The 18,279-nt window shown below is 37.3% G+C and overlaps 2 protein-coding genes across 2 annotated transcripts in view; one reads left to right on the top strand and one right to left on the bottom strand.

The window, feature by feature from the left end:
• Positions 1–17,918, bottom strand: part of LOC105389611 (Down syndrome cell adhesion molecule-like protein Dscam2) — a 152,871-nt gene extending 134,953 nt beyond the window's left edge. Inside the window, exon 1 of the mRNA XM_048628013.1 lies at positions 17,587–17,918. The gene's annotated coding sequence lies outside the window, so the exon portion shown is untranslated. The remainder of the gene's footprint in view (positions 1–17,586) is intronic.
• On the top strand, positions 9,465–10,708 carry LOC105392146 (cuticle protein 16.5). Its single transcript, XM_048628012.1, has 3 exons — positions 9,465–9,583; positions 9,827–10,234; positions 10,364–10,708. The coding sequence occupies exons 1-3, from the start codon at positions 9,572–9,574 to the stop codon at positions 10,625–10,627; spliced, it is 684 nt and encodes a 227-aa protein (XP_048483969.1). The 5' UTR covers positions 9,465–9,571; the 3' UTR covers positions 10,628–10,708.
• Positions 17,919–18,279: the final 361 nt, after the last annotated feature.

The following is an 18,279-nucleotide window of genomic DNA, read 5'->3' on the forward strand; positions in this document are numbered from 1 at the left end:
GTACGGCACGGGACCGTGGATTTTGGCGTGGCATGGCATGAAGGAGACCTATAATACCAGTGGGTCGAAATAGAATGATAATGGTGATGACACTCAAACTCAGATACATAGGTACATAATATAGCAAAAAAAAACTACAACTCAGGATATCTATTTCAATGTGAAATATTTCGCCAGTAGGGCGTTTTCAGACAGATAAATAGGCGCTATATATTCGCACACGTATTGAAATGTGCGTAAATGTCAGACAGGATACAGAGAAGGGTCATGTACGGGACAGGTGTCGGCTACAATTAGGTACCAACCCTTTAAGGGCCCTATGTTGACTCCTCCGGGACCTCTTATAGAGGCAGCCTTCTCGTATTACACTACGCCATCACATTACATGTCATTATTCATTACGGTGTGCCTCCCACTTGTTCGGTATGTAGTTTCCGGATTTAGGTACGGTCAGCCTCATAAATAGCTATACATTTTGTACAGTATTCATCAGTAGCTGGTCAATTTTGTACTTTGTCAAACTAATAATGCATATTACTATCGGTGGTGGTCTACTTTTTATTCTGCTCAAACAAGTTCTATAAAATCATGAATGTAGGTATACCTAGTTAGTATGCTCAAAAAAGTCATTATGATTTAGTTTCACAAAAAACGTGTTTTATTGACAAAAATACATTTTAAATGGATCACATTGAAAACCTTGAAACATTTTATCGTCATAATGACTAATGACATTTCAAGTTCATACAGCTGCCGATACACGGGTTCATAATCGACGTAGTTAAACGTCACTATATCACGATTCGCTTTAAGGGTCTGCAAGGGGTAATCGAGGGTTGGCATTGTCATAGAATTATGTAGTAAACGATGCTCTACAACCTTGAAAAAAATCACACAGGTAGCCGAAGAGTCTAGCTAGGTGCTGAATGATTCGAATTCAAGTAAATGATTATGGATAACTGTAAATAAAATTCAGAATATGACGAAAAACCAGAAAATCACACTCCCGTATTGTAATAACTTTGTCGTAATTATTAAGAATTTTTATATGATTTTTATCATATTATAAAGTTAAAGGCTTGGACTAGGCGCTAAATACCTTGTTTTTTAATAAACACACACTTATTTTGTGTAAATTAATCCCAAACTTGAGCAATTTTTTTCCCTCAAATCTTCATACAAATATCTATGGCGGCTTTCTGTGTTATAAAATCATAAACACAAGTGACGTTTGACTCAGTTGGCCGCTGGCCTCCAAAGAAGGGTCACGTCGGTTTAGGCAGCACTGACAGCTCGCGATCTTATCGTGTACAGATACAAAATCACTGCACATTGGTTGTCATTGCACTTTTTCAACTTTTATGACACCAACATAATTTGATTTGAAATTGAGGAAGCATAATTCTTCCAGTATATTCAATACATTAAATTAAATTAGATAGTGTGCAATATTCTCGTGACATTACAGTCTCGTAAAGGTCTGATGAGGAGCAGGAATATAGCGAATGGATCTAAGTGATGACAATACGCACGAACATTAGGTTAAATTCAATTCAAATTCAAATTCAAATGGTTTAATCGACGTAAAATTTTACAATTATTTGTCGATAGTCATCTACCACCATTTCACAAAGGCCCCGTCATTGAGAAGGAAAGAAATGGCGAAAGAAACTCCTCGAGCATCTTTTCAACTTTTTCCTTATAATCTATTACAATTTTTACTTATATCTAGTACCTACAATTTTACTTAAGTACCTATATCCATTTCATTTTTTCAATAGCCTTAGCTGAGGTGGACAAGACCATGCGTTTTTGTCGTTTAAATAATCATTTATACTATAGTAAGCTTTACTACATAATGTAGCTTTAACATAATTCTTAAATTTTTGCTCAGTAAGGTTTATTGCTTCATTTGATAATTTATTATAAAACCGTATACAGTTTCCCATGAATGATGTGTTTGTTTTCGAAAGTCTGAGTGTGGGGAAAAGCAACTTATTTTTGTTTCTGGTCTCAATACCGTGAGTGGCTCCTACTTTACTAAATGAATTTAAGTTTTTACGAACATACATAATATTTTCATAGATATATTGGCATGGAACAGTTAGTATACCTATTTCCTTAAACGTATCTCTTAATGAAATTCTAGACCCTAATACATATATGGCTCGAATTGCTCGTTTTTGCAGAACAAAGATTTGATTAATGTCAGCCGCTCGTCCCCACAATAGAATTCCGTAAGACATAACACTATGAAAATAACTAAAATACACAAGCCTGGCTGTATCTACATCTGTTAACTGTCTAATGGTTCTAACCGCATAAGCTGCAGAACTCAATCTACCGGCTATCCTCTCAATATGGGGTCCCCATTGCAACTTTGAGTCAATTGTAATACCCAGGAATACCGTTTCATTTACTAACTCTAGCTTATCGTTATTCAATGTCAAATATGTCTCTACTTGTCTTACATTAGGCAAAGTGAATTTAATACATTTTGTTTTCTTGGAGTTAAGAGCTAAATTATTTACAGTGAACCAATTAGCAACTATGGAAAGAGTACTGTTTGCATTGTCAAAATTGACTTCTTGTCGCTTCAACTTAAATATAAGTGAAGTATCATCAGCAAACAGTACTATCTCACATAATTTATCTACCAAAAACGGTAAATCGTTAACATATACAAGAAACAAGAATGGTCCTAAAATCGAGCCTTGGGGAACACCCATACTGACAGGACAGCCAGCCGAACGCACTCCATTTATGTCAACTAGTTGAGTTCTGTTGCTCAAGTATGATTCCAATAATGTAAGAGCTTTGCCAGTTAGCCCATAATATTTAAGTTTCATAAGTAGAGTGGCATGATCCACACAATCAAATACTTTCGATAGATCGCAAAATACACCCACAGCATCAAGACGTTCCTCCCAAGCACTAAATATGTGTTTGACCAACGCGACACCAGCGTCAGTTGTAGATCGACCTTTGGTGAAACCGAACTGTTGGTTATGGAGAAGGCCGTGAATACTAAAGTGCGAAAGCATTTGATGCAGCATAATTTTTTCAAATATTTTACTCAGTACTGGCAAAACTGATACAGGCCTAAAATTATTGGGATCATTTTTCTCACCAGATTTAAAAAGCGGTATTAGTTTACTAAGTTTCATCAAATCGGGGAATACACCGACCTCAATGCATCTGTTAAAAAGATTAGCCAAGTGGGGTGCTAGGATATCAATAACATGACTAATAACTTTAACGGACATGCCCCATAAATCTTCTGTCATTTTTAAATTTAATTCTTTATAAGTGGTAATTATGGTCTGTGTATTTATACAATGAAATTGAAAGTCGAGATCGCAAGGCGGTGCATTCCCTCTTAGCAAACGTTCAGCTTCAGCGCAAGATGAATCAAGGTTCTCAGTTGTAGCTATCGGTTAGGGATCAAAAATACAGTCTCTTGGTGCTGGTTGAGGTATGGTCTCGTGAGGATCTGATGAGGGCAGTAACACGGTGGTGGCTCAATTTTATTTCAAAGATGTTAATAGCTAAAAGCATCGAGTTTAGGCTATTAAGTATGTTTTTCAGAGAGAGAGAAAGAGATTTTATTTTTCCTCTGGATGTGTTAGGTTTACTGGGTTTACTAAGTTCATTCTGTTAATGGCATCAAGTTGTTATGTGTTCATAAGTAATAATTATTTATTAACAAAATGCTGTTGGTTCTCCACGAAAATGTAAAAATAAAAATAAAATAAATAAAAATAAATTCGTTACGTAAAATTGTCAATGACGGAATTTCTTCTATAGACAGTAGCCACAAAAAAAACAAACGATAGATGGCGTGATTTGAAGATAAAGATACATTTATTCGACACATAGACAGCAACAACAAAAAAAATACAGATTTAAAGAAAAGAAACACATACTTATACAAAACAACAAAGAAAAAAAAGGATACACATCAAAATAACTGGAAAAAATATAAGCCCCAATTTACTTGTGTGGGACAGGGAGTACCATAATATTTTTTTTGGGGTACTCCCCATCTATGCGAAATATCAGCTTGATATCTTTACCCGTTTCTGAGAAAAAGGGCGGTGACAGACAGTCAGTCAGACAGACGGACAACAAAGAGATCCTATAACGGTTGCTTTTTTTCTTTTGACGTTCGAAACCCTAAAATTAAGTAAAAATATTATGCTGCTACCAAAAAATGTACTTAAAGGTATTGAAAAAGCGGTATACAGGGTTATTGGTAAATAGACCTGATCCTTTCAGGAGGTGATAGAGGAAGGCAATTCCAGTCGATTATACCCTATAATGCATTATCCGAAACTTACCATTTCTAAGATATTTAATATTTAAAGATTTTTTGAATTTTTGCCAAAATTTCATGTTTAAAACCGAAAATAAAAAAATTAGCCATATTTCAATACTTTTTTTGTTTGTTTTGAATTAGTAACATCTTAATAAACTTATTAAAATAATCAAATGTGCATTATTTGACTTAAATTAGACACAATACCTCAAAATAGATAAACATTTTTAAAAAATATTCAAAACCTAAAAAGAAATAAGTTAAATTAAAAAAGAATTTCATACAACAATTTTTTGTGCACTTCAGCTTAAAAACATTGTCAACTTATAAGCTTTCAAATGAGATATTTCAATATCAAATCGATTTAGGTATCACCAAGATATGGCCAAAACAATCAGAAAAGGTGGACAAAATTCAACAGAAAAACTAACAAAATTAGCGCAATTTAAAGGTACAAAGTGTGATGGTTTTCAGTCCTGTTTACTTTAGTATGGAAGCCCCTGTTGAGTTTTCTTGACAAGTCCCAATGTTAATGGAAAGTATCGTAGGCGGGGACCAGCAGAGGGTTCACCATTTAGCTGAATGTTACTTAGAAAACGGCCTTGAGTGGCGGTCAAGTTGTTCCCCGCCTGCGATACTTTCCATTAACATTGGGACTTCTTTTCATGTTTTTAGCGTACAGTCGGGTTTTTCGTTTGTTTATAATTGTATTTTTTTATTTGTAACTTTTTAGTTGTTTTTATTTTATGAAATTTTACGTCAGTAGTTCATGATCATTTTTTATTTCAATAATTTTGGTGTTGTTATTTAAATACCTTCAATATGCATATTTTTGTAATGTGAAAATCAAGCCCTTTCATTTGATACCTTACACGGCAAAGTTGAATTTTTATTTTTTCGATCATCACGTTATGTCCTCTAGAGGGCGCTATGTACATTTTAATGGAACGTCACATAGCCTATAACCATCGCGCCATCAATACGCTTCTAATAATACCTCATACATCAAAATAGAAACTTTGTTGGACATGACTGTGTCTTTTTACCATGGAAAACGAATATTTTTTTTCGCGAATTTGCAAATCTCGTAGAACAAAAGTTGTCCAGAATGACTCCTTGAGTCATCCCCTTTTGGCTTAGTATACGAGTAGCCCTTTTGCGACACTATGTATTTACTTTGCTTTGTCGTCGGGGTTCAGTTGGCTGGAGGATGCCCGAAACTTATTATCTACACTTTAATACTTGTAGTTACCTTTCTACAAGTAAATACCACATTTGTTTGAGAAAGCTAATCGGGTTCCGAGTATAGAGTAAAGTGGCACCCCTATTAATTTCTACTCTTTCCTGGTGCCTACCAGTGTAAGTAAAAATTATACTTACTTACCCTAAAATCACCCAAAATGTACTTGAACATAATTGTCAATAAAGTTGGCGAGTAAAAGTTTATCGACCCACTGTGCAAACTTACATGTGTGCGTGTCACTGCGTGTGCTGTGTGAAGAGCATTGAAAACCCAAAATTGGCGCGGCACGTCACCCTGTACGGGCCCTTAAAGCCCCTGTGATTGGTGGTTTTTGTATGAATTTGATCAACCTTACGAATCATTTATATTCTAAATACTAATGGACTATATAAGATTGAACCTACATACGCTGGAACGTAAATACAAAAACTGAAGTCCAACATAGCAACAGATACAAGTCCCAATAAAACACCAAAATAAATTTATTGGGGCAACAATTTATCATTATAAATTCTAAACGCTACCTTTATAAAGATTATTAATTAAAGAAAATAAAACTTAATTCTTATAACTTAATGAACTTAAATAACTTACCCGTTGTAAAAAATAGCTTTGTCGGACAACCAATATTCCGCATAGTAACTAAAAAAACTCATTTTGAATTCATTTCCCATAAAGACAACTGTCTAGTGTCTACCCTAATAGAACCCGTCCCTAGTCGACTAAGCTGTTACCTCGTAGAAAATTATCCTTCATAAGGCAGTTTGTTTCTATCAACTCGCTTTCGGCAGTAGTCGGCACATAATACCGTAATTCAAAATGCCAGTAGCAGCTGTTGCCTGCTATAAGCTTTGCGATTAAACCCATTTGAAGCTCCCGCGATATGCCTCCACCTTGACTACTGTATCTAGACCTGTCAGTTGCTGTGAGACAAGCCCTTTTACAAGACTTTCAGTCCAAATATTGGATAGCCAGAGATCAGTATATTCTGGTGGCTTTATTGTCGAACAGGCTATTGACAATTTTTAATTTTACTTTCATCACTGCTTCACGAGGTGACACAATATTATAGCCGCTTGTTTCGTTTTCTTTTCTAGTCAACTAAGGAACCCTAATCAAGACAGTTTTAATGAAAGTGTATAGCTGTATAATTTGCATTCTATAGTACAGACCGTCTCTACGTCACTAAATAATTTGATTTACACCATACCTACATTTATATAATAATAATAATATAATATGTGGGGACATCTCACACACGGCCATCCGACCCCAAGCTAGGCAGAACCTGTGTTATGGGTGTCGGACAGCTGATATATCTACACAAATACATAGATAGATAGATACTAAATATAAATATCAACACCCAAGACCCGAGGACAAATATCTGTGTTTAAACAAATATCTGCCCCAGCCGGGAATCGAACCCGGGACCTTCGGCTCAGTAGTCAGGGTCACTAACCACTACGCCATTCGGTCGTCAATTTGTAGGGTAATTGCTGGATTCACAGCTTCAGCTCAAATTTCCCGTCTTCTCTACTGTGACCCTCCTCCTATACAATATTTCCTATTCATTATATCGAAAAGCGTTCCTATAGTCACAGAAAAACGATGATGGGAATCCTAGTTTCTACAACGTATATTGTAGGAGGAGGTAAATAGCTTATTTCCATACGGTATACCCATTCCCATAGTTTCATTCTTAAGTCATGTCAAATGTATCGAAGTTTTTTAACCACATGATCACCAGGTAACACTAAATAAACAATTCTGCCGAAACGTGTAGGTGCCTTGAAATACTAGTTTTCAGAGATCGGTTGCTTTTCCTTGCTTTAGAATCGTATATGATTCTCGCATGAGCATTGTTTCATGGTTCAGAATAAGCAGTAGGGTTCCCTGTCAAATCTACTTAGCATGTTCCACAGACCGGATGTAATCTAACTACGCAGTCGCAGTGACCTATCTACGAACAATGTTAATGGAAATTCATATTTTATCATCATCAGCCCGTAATCGTGGACGTAAAAGGCCTCTCACAAGGATCCCCTCCACGCTCTGTCCTCAACCTTCCTCGGATTTTACAAACGAAAATACAACCAGACTAAGCTCCAATTTCTTCATACTCGGTGAAATAGTAACGAGGGAAAGGTTAAAACTGCCATATAATTATGCGTCATCTCCATATAAAATTCTTGACAGATGTGTCAAAAGTCAACCACTAATACCTGGTTATGTTCTAACCGACTATGGAGAAATTGGCACTAAGTCTGTTGTATAACAACATAATTACAAAAACCTATCTACATACTATCAACAACGGACAAAGTCAATAACTGAGCCACATAAATTCTTATACGTACATAAGCACACGTATACATAATAGAATTTGACTTTGCTTCAGGAAATAATAGTCATAAAATAAGCCATATAAAGCCGTGAAACTTTACTAATTCGAGTAATAAACCCATTTTTACTGGGTAAGTTGTAAAAATTACTTAGAAAAAGGAAGTTAAGAGACTTAATGAGAACAAAGGGTACTGGGATGTACCTAGATAGCGGCTATAAATTTAGCGATACTAGGAGTGTTTCTGGTTAGCCTAGCTAGCTCTGTTTAAGTACTAGGTACTTAGGTGTGTGTCTTAGGTAAGTGTAGTCATTATTAATTAGTTGTAAAATCAAATAATTAAATTTTATGTTGGAGATCGGAATCTCGGGAGATCACGAACGTCATGTCGTTTTTTGTAGCGTAGAATAGAATAAGTGGAATATAATATTTCTTTGTTAGTCAGCACAAATAGTAAAACATACAAAAAAATGAACAGGATGCGGCCTTATCGCACAGAGCGATATCTTACAGGCAACCTTGAACATAAATAAATAGTAGCCTAGGGCCCGCTCTGGAGTACTCTGGACTGACGAACAAGTAGCCGGTAGCGGCAGGACGAGGAAGACCGACGACAGACAGTGTTGTGACGCTTTTTGGGTATTATTTACAGCAGTGGATGTTTACGGGCTGATGATGATGATGATGATGACGATAATACATAGCATACCGTAATATACGTAAGTATAGCTATCTGTTGTTAAGGTTATGCTTCGAGTTGACGACAGAAGGTGTACGTTGCACCTGCAGACGATACTCGGTCGATACATAAAATATGCAAATCAGTTTATAAATAATACCAATCCATAAACTACATGTTGTTGTTTCAATACAGGACATATTTGCATAATATCTACATTAAATGATCGGATGTTAATAACTAAGAAAGATTGTATTCCCTGTATTAGGAAAAAACATAGTTACTTTAGTCATTACATGACAAAACCGCAAAAGAATATCGGGAAAAATAAACTGGCTAAGTCTGAAACGGATTTGCATAGTTATGAACTAAATAAATGCTTAAATGGTATTGTGCGCTGTTGTTTAATTGAAATACTAGGTGTTATCAACACGACACAGTTAATTTGAATGAATTTCTATATAGTAAAAAAATGCGGCTATCTTCTTGTATTCATTTGTGGCTTTTAAGTTAGTTAGTAAGTAGCTTGATCATAATTAATTATAATATCCGAAAAATAAGCTACCTACTCCATGTTATCGAATGACATATAGGCCTCTCTGTATACGCTTGAACGCTCGGCCTCGCTGTAAACCATTCTACATCAATCACAATCATCAATTTATATTTTTTATGTAAATTTTTCCAATAAATCTATCAAAATATAGACCAAAATTAGGCGCTTAACGACACATTTCCTGCCTAAAGATTCACCTGAGCCATATGGACAAATAATAAGTGGGCCGATAATGTCAAATGAACTAGTTCTGTGTGAGATATATACATATTTTATATCTTAGGTGATCTTTCTAATTCTAGGTTTTTTTAAGTGCAAGGATTCATCCATCTTGACAAATATAGATTCCGGTTTGGGCTTTTAATATAAATACTCGATGAAGATGGGTCACAGGCATCATTCGATCTTAGGCGATCTAATAACATACAAACATGTTCAAGTTGGTAAGTCACCTATATCTTTATATTATAATTTGTTTAATAAAATAGTAATATTTCACTGGTAATTGGAAAGCAATTTTTACTTTCATCTCATGTTAAATATGATCCTACAATATGAGCCTACAATATAAATTTAATGTACCTCATAATCAAACTCATTAAATCGTAATTGATAAACTGTGCAATTAAAATTAGCCTCTCAAACCGGTGCAGCGGATCCTAACCTATCTCTCTGTTTGTTTTCAGGTTGCTTTCACCGTTCTGCTGGCTCTGGCCGCCGCCGACCCCAAGGCCAAGCCTTACTACAGCAACTACGGCTACAACACCCCCCTGGCCTACTCCTCCCAAGTAGTCCACCACGCCACCCCCGTGGCCACCCAGCAGGTCCAATACGCCACCCCTGTGGCCCAGCAGGTGTCTTACGCCACCCCGGTCGCCTCTCAAGTGTCGTATGCCACCCCAGTGGCCCAGCAAGTGTCCTACGCTACCCCGGTCGCCCAGCAGTACACCTACGCTGCCGCTCCCGTCGCTAAGGTCGCCTACACCGCGCCCGTCGCCAAGGCCGTGACTTACGCCGCTGCTCCCGTCGCCCAGCAAGTGTCCTACGCTACTCCCGTCGCCCAGCAGGTGTCCTACGCTACCCCCGTGGCCCAGCAGGTCGTCACCAAGGTCGCCACCCCAGTGACCTACGCCGCCCCCGTCGCCAAGGCTGTGACCTACGCTGCTGCCCCCGTCGCTAAGGCCGTGACTTACGCCGCTGCCCCCGTCGCCCAGCAGGTGTCCTACGCTACCCCCGTGGCTCAGCAGGTGTCTTACGCTACCCCCGTGGCCCAGCAAGTGTCTTACGCTACCCCTGTGGCCCAGCAGGTCTCCTACAAGGTCGCCGCCCCCGTGGCCTACGCCGCCGCCGCCCCCGTCGCCCAGCAGTGGTCCTACGCTCCCGTGCAGGCCCAGCAGTACGCCTACGCTCCCGTCGCCACCTACGGACAGGCCTACAACTACTACGGAGACTCCGCCTCCACCTTCCTCATCAAGAAGAAGAAGTGAGAAGTTCCAACCTCCAACACGAAGCAACCGACCGAAACATGAATCACTTTGTTATTAAATAAATATTTCGTTGTCTAGCAATTTGATCTGTTTAATTTCCTTATAGGTACCTCATAGGTACAATACAATAGTAAGTACATTGTGATATGATTTTGGAAAATTGGTCATTACAGTAGCCTTCCATTTGCTCTTCACTGCGTCTCATACAAACGCTTTGCTAACTAGCAATTGCGAGAAATGAAACGCATACCAATACCACTCAGATGATTTGGTATCAAACTTTCGAATCTTTATTAGGTATGTCGGCGCGCGGTAATTTCAAACAATGCCGTAAACAGTAGGTACAAAATATATAGGCCTCTCTAACTTTGAATATGCCTGAATATTCATGTATAGGTAGAGATATGAAACCGCAAGCTTGTAAAAGACCGAGTTGCTCCCACAGCCGTATCATGTTGCCACATAATCAAAGGAGATTTACAAAAAAGGGTTAGGTACCAAAAATAATAACTGTATGGTATTCAATCGTAAAATAAAAATATCTTTGTTATAAAAATCTGCCAAGAGTTAAAATCAGACGAGATGTCTAAAATAATATTAGGTATAAATAAATTAAACTTATTTCATGTTCTAATCAATTTACTTTAGGTAGGTACTTCTTTAGGGAAATATACTTATTTAATTTTATTACTCAGGGGACTAATTTATTTTTACATTGATGACACTATAGTACAATGTATTTTTATATGTAGAAGATATACTTCTACAATATTTTAAATTTTTTATCGTGAAAGTTTGTAAATAAGGGCTGTTATTTATTTCACAAGAAATCGGCCAGCTAAAACGATTCTGTAATATTTTTATACATAATCGAAATTATTACCCCACGGACATATTTTCTCATGGTGAAAAATGAGCATAGATTGTGAAAGAAAAGCCTTCCCATTAAAGAGCCTTGGAGCATCATTATGTAAAATATTAGATGGTATAAAAAAGCCATCAAACCCAAAGAATTTAGGTAGGTAAAGTACTGTTTGTGATGAGTACTTAAAGGTACGCATTGAAATAACGAAACGAAAAATAAATAATTTATGGCGCTTCTTGGTAGAGGCCATCAGTTTCAAACCTGAGAATTTTTAGTTTAAGCAGAACTTATGAGTATACCTATGGAGCATAGCTACTGTAGCACTGTTGGCTGAATTATAATTCAGTAAGATTTCTTGCTTACATTGTAGAAAATTGTAACTTGCTTATGGTAAAATTGCTGATTGATGTTTCTTTGTATAACCATGGCCAAATTAATAGGTAATTAGTAAAAATTACACAATTTAAGTAATTAACTCAACCACCTTATCTCAAAATGATTACACTAATATTCACGATCCTTTTGAAGTCCACAACAATATTATTGCTACTTGAAACAATTAAGGCATTAATTTTAGCTATCACGAGCTGAATAAACCCGACTTGAGTTACAGCTCGCTAACTAATACTAAAGCACATACAACAGATAATCATTAAAATTTATTGTATAATTAAGTGTGTAGGCATTATGTGTTTGCGGTTTCTGATAACACATCATCTTACTTGTAATGAAAGTCATGTGTGAATTAGTATATATTTAACTGTGTATGTACAGTCAGCTGCATAAGTAGCTATACACTTTTGTACCTTGTCAATCTGAAACATTTACGGTTCGTCAGTTTGAAAAGGTACAGAAGTGTATAGCTACTTATGCAGCTGACCGTACATTGTATTACTTAGGTGTTGACTTTATTTTTGTTACAGCTCATAAGCCAAAACTCTCGCATTGTCATCTGACACTTCAAGTTTAGCTTTACTTGATAAACACAAAGTTTGTTGTTAGCCGACACATTGGGCAATAAGGGAAAGACTTTCGTAAGTAAGATAAATAGAAGTTGTGCGTAATATTTGTCGTTCCATATTTCCTCAGTTTAGATTTCGGAGTGTAAATCCGTTGTCACGTTTCCCGCCTAAAATGGCGGCCATTTTAGCGTGTGAAGTTTGACAGGCGGGAGTGGGAGCGTTTATAAAATGTGTAAAAATTGGCGAGGAGTACTTGTGAGTGCCTTAATAAATACGAGTAGTATGGAAATATTATAATATAGTTCAATATGCTTGATCAATATTATGTGCACATTATTACTTACAGGTTGTCGCAAAAATTTTGTAAAAAGCCCCCTTCCTACAACATAAAAATTTGTTCCACAAAATTTTAAAATTCGCGACAAGAAAAATAAAATGTTGCTTTTTTGTAGAAACTTTAATGGTCACGTCGTTTTTTATAATGGGGTCTTTCGAGAATGACCAAATGTCTTAAAACCACTTTTGCAGAATGTAGAATGAAAAACAAAATTTAAAATACTTACTTAAGTACAAAAGTACCTACTTATTTACAATTACACAAGAACTAGCCGAAACCGCGTTTTTTATGCTGCCATACTAAAGAAAGGCCAGATCTAATTTATTGGAGGGCCTACTATTGTTGTGCATTGTAATGAACGTCCCTGCTGGTTTTTGTTCCCAGTTTAACGAGCGGCGCTCAAGGGTTGGCCGGGAATAAATTCCGTGAACTTTGAACTCGTTTTTCACACGTTTAAAAGCGTTTTATTTGCCCCACTCTGTTTAATCAACACCTCATTGTTGGACCCATCTCGCAATGCCCCACTTCTGCAATCTTTTATTTCTAATCCATTGTTCTGCTGTGTATATACCTACATACAAACACACGTGACAAGGGTGTAAAATAAATCTTTCTATGGAAAAAATATACGACAAATACTTGGCTACATAAAAGAGCAAGTAGATACTGGGTTACAGGATTATATGTATGATTTGGTTTCAGGAGGTGTGTTATCCCAATTTTACTGCTCATCCGTTGCATAAACAGTTGAAACCTCTGATAAGGATAGATTGTACGTTACGAACAGGCGTAAAATTCATGACTTCAATTTTACGAAGATTTTACGGCGAAGACACGCGGAAACTTTTTCGGTAAAGTTTTGGGGCCTTACAGCTATGGACCCGACCGACCTCCGTAATAGAGAAAGTAGGTGTCTGTAAGTTTAGTTTATGTCTATGACCTAACGAAGTTTAGGAGTAAAAGAACATACAGTAGCCTTCCATTAAATACTAGGTTATAATTGTATTACCTATGTATATACATAAATAGCGCCAAACTATGATAAAATTTATAGTTTTGGAGTTGTACGTACTGTGATAGGGCTATACGTACGAACGTACTGGGACGCTAAGCTGGTACATGGTAATGATAAGCAATTTGTCCAAAAACTTTCTAAGCAAAACTTTGCCGAAGAAAATTGAACTAACTAAGCGCAAGTTCAATTCTACGTTTAACCGCTGCTGTAAGTAATGGCTCAAGCTAATTACTTACAGCCCAAGTTGCGTTCCGTGTCTGTACTCGACAATGACTTATGATCCCAGACGTCTGCAACTTGTACCATCTTGAGACTTGTTCGAATTGCTTTATGCACCCGCAACGGACGTACTGCGCCATCGTGACAAAAACTACTGAATTGAAGTCTATTTATTTTTATATTTTATATTTAAGTTCTTTGCGTGGACCCGACAGCTTTATGAAGCTAATCTTAGTCAAACTCAAATAGACAAAAAGATAAGTACTTAATTAAAGGTTTCCATGGGTTTTCAAAGGTTGTCTATATGCACAATTGTATTTTTTTTTATTTTTGGACACGTTTTATGTCGAAATTTTCCGGTTATCTTGAAATTTAACCCCATGGGCAGTGGCGGATTAACCTATAAGCACGACAAGCACGTGCTTGGGGCCCCGGGCCTCCAGGGGCCCCCATCCTCTGCTGCTGTTTCATTTTATACCTACATTTTATTCATCCACAATATGTCCGATGTAATGAGTTTGCTCTGATTAAAGGGCCTACCACACGCGTAAATATCACCACATTTTTGCCTGCGCAGGCCGGCTTAAACACGGAATACCGTGCGTGTGGTTGGTAAAGGGCCTACCACACGCGTAAGTATCACCACAGTTTTTCCTGCGCAAGCCGGCTAGTACTGTACAGTTCCCCAAAATTGATAATGCGCATAGAAATCTTCACCATTGTTCGGCAACGGTCGTATTTCCGAGCACCAGAAAACGATATGTATTTAGAGTGGTTAAGTGCATTTTCTTCATGCATTTTTTTTTAGATTTATGTGTTTGGTGCTAAAAGAGATATTGATTTATTAGTAACGAAATTTGAGTCGATAATTCATAATAATGTCATAATATTAAAATTTACTTCGAAAATTTTACAGTACTTTTCAAATGTCTTTCTCAGGCTGGTGTTAATATGGATGAAATAAGTTTTGAATAACACAAGGTTTATGTTAGAAGAAGAAATATGGATTTAAAACACAGGTTAACATTAAAATCTCAGTTCAAAAGTATTTACAGCGCTGATCATTCACAATAATATTACAATTACAAACTTGGTCTTTTGGGTGTGGCTTTATTGGCTAAGTGAAGTCTATCAATGTGGCGTATATTTTATTCTTAAATGTGCCTCATAATATCGTCGTCAAAAATAATTAAAGTTGAAATTAAATTCACATTTGAAAAAAATAACAAGAACGATGTGTAATTGCAGCTCTTTATAATTCCACAAAGTAATACTGATCTTGACCTTGAGACCTTTGACTGATCGGTGACAGCCACCGACCGCCCAAATTGTTTTCGATTATGTGTCACATGATATTGACTACTATTTTTTTCGAACAAGGATTAAAATGCAAGTTCTTTGTTTTGGCTCTTACGATTTCAATGATTCGGATGTTTCCGGGAATACGACAGTTTGCGAAGATTTGCATGCGCATTATTAATATGGGAGAACTGTACATGGAATACTGTGCGAATGGGTGGTAAAACTGTAAGTATACCGCGCCAACCACGAAGCGCGGCTTGCGCATTTTTCGAAATGTTTGAAATTTTAATAATTTTGCCATGCATTAGAGTCTTAAATCCTTGAGTAGTTTAACATGTGAATGATTTTTTAAATTTTACAGCAATTTTTTTTGTCCACTTTGATCGTGTACGGTTTGATTTTTAGTTGTCTAGTTACTAGACTTTTTGAAAATATACCAGTAGAAGAAATAGTTCCTCATTGGGAAACATTGTTTCCAGTTTCCACGCCGACGATTTTGACAAAAATAGGGCTTGCGCGTACTTAACTGTGCCGTGTGATAGCTCGGCGCAGTTGTAACGGTGGTGATACTTGCGGCTTTAAGGCAAGCAAATTAAAAAAAAATAATGTCTTACATTCTTTTTTACAGAAAAGTTATAGGACGTTTTAGCTATTGAACTGTTTTGTCACTCTTGGTCAAGGAACAAATTGTTCTAAATTAGGGGCCTACACAGGCTTTGTGCTTAGGGCCTCCGATGCTCTTAATCCGCCACTGCCCATGGGGTTCTGGGAAACGTATCACCGAAAATTCACAATACTTACCACGCTATTATCTAACATAATATTAAGCCTAGTTATAGTAATTACTCCAGTTTGAATATTTAAGTGCAAATGAAGTTGCACCGAATCTCTATAAAATAAAAGTTAAGAGGTTCCCTTGGTTCTACCATACTTGTGTCTGAATTGGACAATAAGAAGCAACTTCATTTCAGCTTCAGCAGCGGCCCAATGTCATTAGCATATTTATAATCCGGTCGGAAACTTTACGGAGTAATAACTGGCAGGTGGTCAGCTGGTCAGTGTTGATAATATTAATACTGATAATACGTACGATTATGTTATTTTATTCAGAATATTATTCAGAAACCTGAAATCATGTAATTCAAAATCGGACTGTTTGTCACCATCACGCTAATACCTACCACTACGCCGTCTTATGATCTATTGTTTTGTCTTTTTATTATTTAATTAAATTTTATTCACCTCAACAACGACATTTAGTATCAATAACAAGGGCTTACTCATTCAATTTGTTCGAAATTCATTTTTCACTACAGTATTTTTCATAATAATTTTATTATATTGCCGCCAGAATTTTTATGAGTTCGTGGTAAAACCTAAGTGAATTGTGGTTGGGATTAATCAATATAACGCTTAATTCTATCTTGAAACGAAGCCAAAAGCAGATACCAACCAAATGAAATATGTAATAGAGGATGAGCACTAGGTAACAGATACCTATGTAGTATACTGAGGCAAGTATATGAAATTGGTATAGCATTACTCTATGCACTTCAGGCCAAGTGCAGGGTGGAAAAATTACTTACTTCTTCTTTGTTTGAAAGATATATTAATTCAGCAGTTATTACTCTGTGATCTAGCCCGTGTTATACAATATTTGTGTTAATTTATATCAACGCTTTGCTTTAATCCTCATACGCCGAAATGTATTCATTCATAAAATTATAGGAATAAGTACCCACCCACTGTAAATAGTCTTCTATGTATTAAAATCGGTAAAACCACAACTCATAAGTGCTAACCATTATTAGATAACCTATAAAATCGCCACAAAATCGCCCGTTATGCCATAATAATAAAGACATTAACACCAAAGCTCTGGCGTATCTTATTACATTTATGCCGTCGTAAATTTCGTCCCCGAGTGAATATTACATATAAGTGTCACTACATGATAATATTTTATAGGTTAATTTTATTATACTAAATCTTTGTGTGGTAAGTAGCTTTTGTAATTATAGTATGAAGACATACACGATATGAATAAATAACAGTACTACGAAATATTCGTAGCCACTGAAAGCCTACGGGCGGCGTAGCGCGTAGGCGTACCGGCGTAGTACAGCGTACAATAACTCACTGCGGAGGTGTGTTCCTGAAAACTGACCCTTAATCCATTAACAGAACCTTTCCATCATATACATACAAATCACTCCTCCCACGGCTAAAGAGCAAAACACAAAAACACTAAAAACATACCTTCAACGTTCACGCACTGAAAACCGTTCAAGAGCACCCCACACCAGAATTATCCGTTCACTAAATCCTCAACACAACATCACACAAACGTAGTACGTATCGCGAGCACATGTACGAGGGTGTCGACCGATAGCCGGCGCGATCAGCTGTTCGCGATTACTGTCAGTGCGGGTGATCGTCAGCTGTTTACCCTCGAGTGGTGCCGAGTGAGTGCCGGGGCGGAGGAGCCGGGGTGCTGGCGCTGAGTGGTGCAGCGCTGGCGGCAGTCGCCGGCATGGTGGCACACGCGGGGTAGGCAAGCGGGCGGCCGCGCCGCGCACGCCGCTACACTAATCAGTAATCGTTGCCGGGAAGGGAGGCTGCGCTCCCCGCCCGCCCCGCCGCCGCCGCCCGCCCCGCCCCCGCGCGTAGCCTACTACCGGTCGTGGATTAACGCAGATGTGGACCGAGGTACAGCTGGAGTTACAGGAGCTGAGATAATCTTCAGGGTGGACAAATTATATTTGGAAACAGGGCTCTTTATAAGTGTACCTGCTTCGTTGTTACAGATCACACGGATTTTTTTATTATTTTAATATTAGCTTCATATTTTCACAAATACCTCAATAGTTGGCCATTTTAGTGATTTAGAAACTTTATTCAATATGAGGAACAAAATCCTCTCTTAGCGGCTACACTATTTTAGGCATAGAT

This window comes from Plutella xylostella, chromosome 19, assembly GCF_932276165.1.
Source record: "Plutella xylostella chromosome 19, ilPluXylo3.1, whole genome shotgun sequence".
In the NCBI taxonomy this organism is placed as follows: domain Eukaryota; kingdom Metazoa; phylum Arthropoda; class Insecta; order Lepidoptera; family Plutellidae; genus Plutella; species Plutella xylostella.

Coding starts and splice junctions, on each gene's coding strand:
- LOC105392146 (XM_048628012.1), top strand. Junction 10,235..10,363: donor ACGCTACCCCCGTGGCCCAG/CAGGTCGTCACC, acceptor CAGCAGGTGTCC/TACGCTACCCCCGTGGCTCA.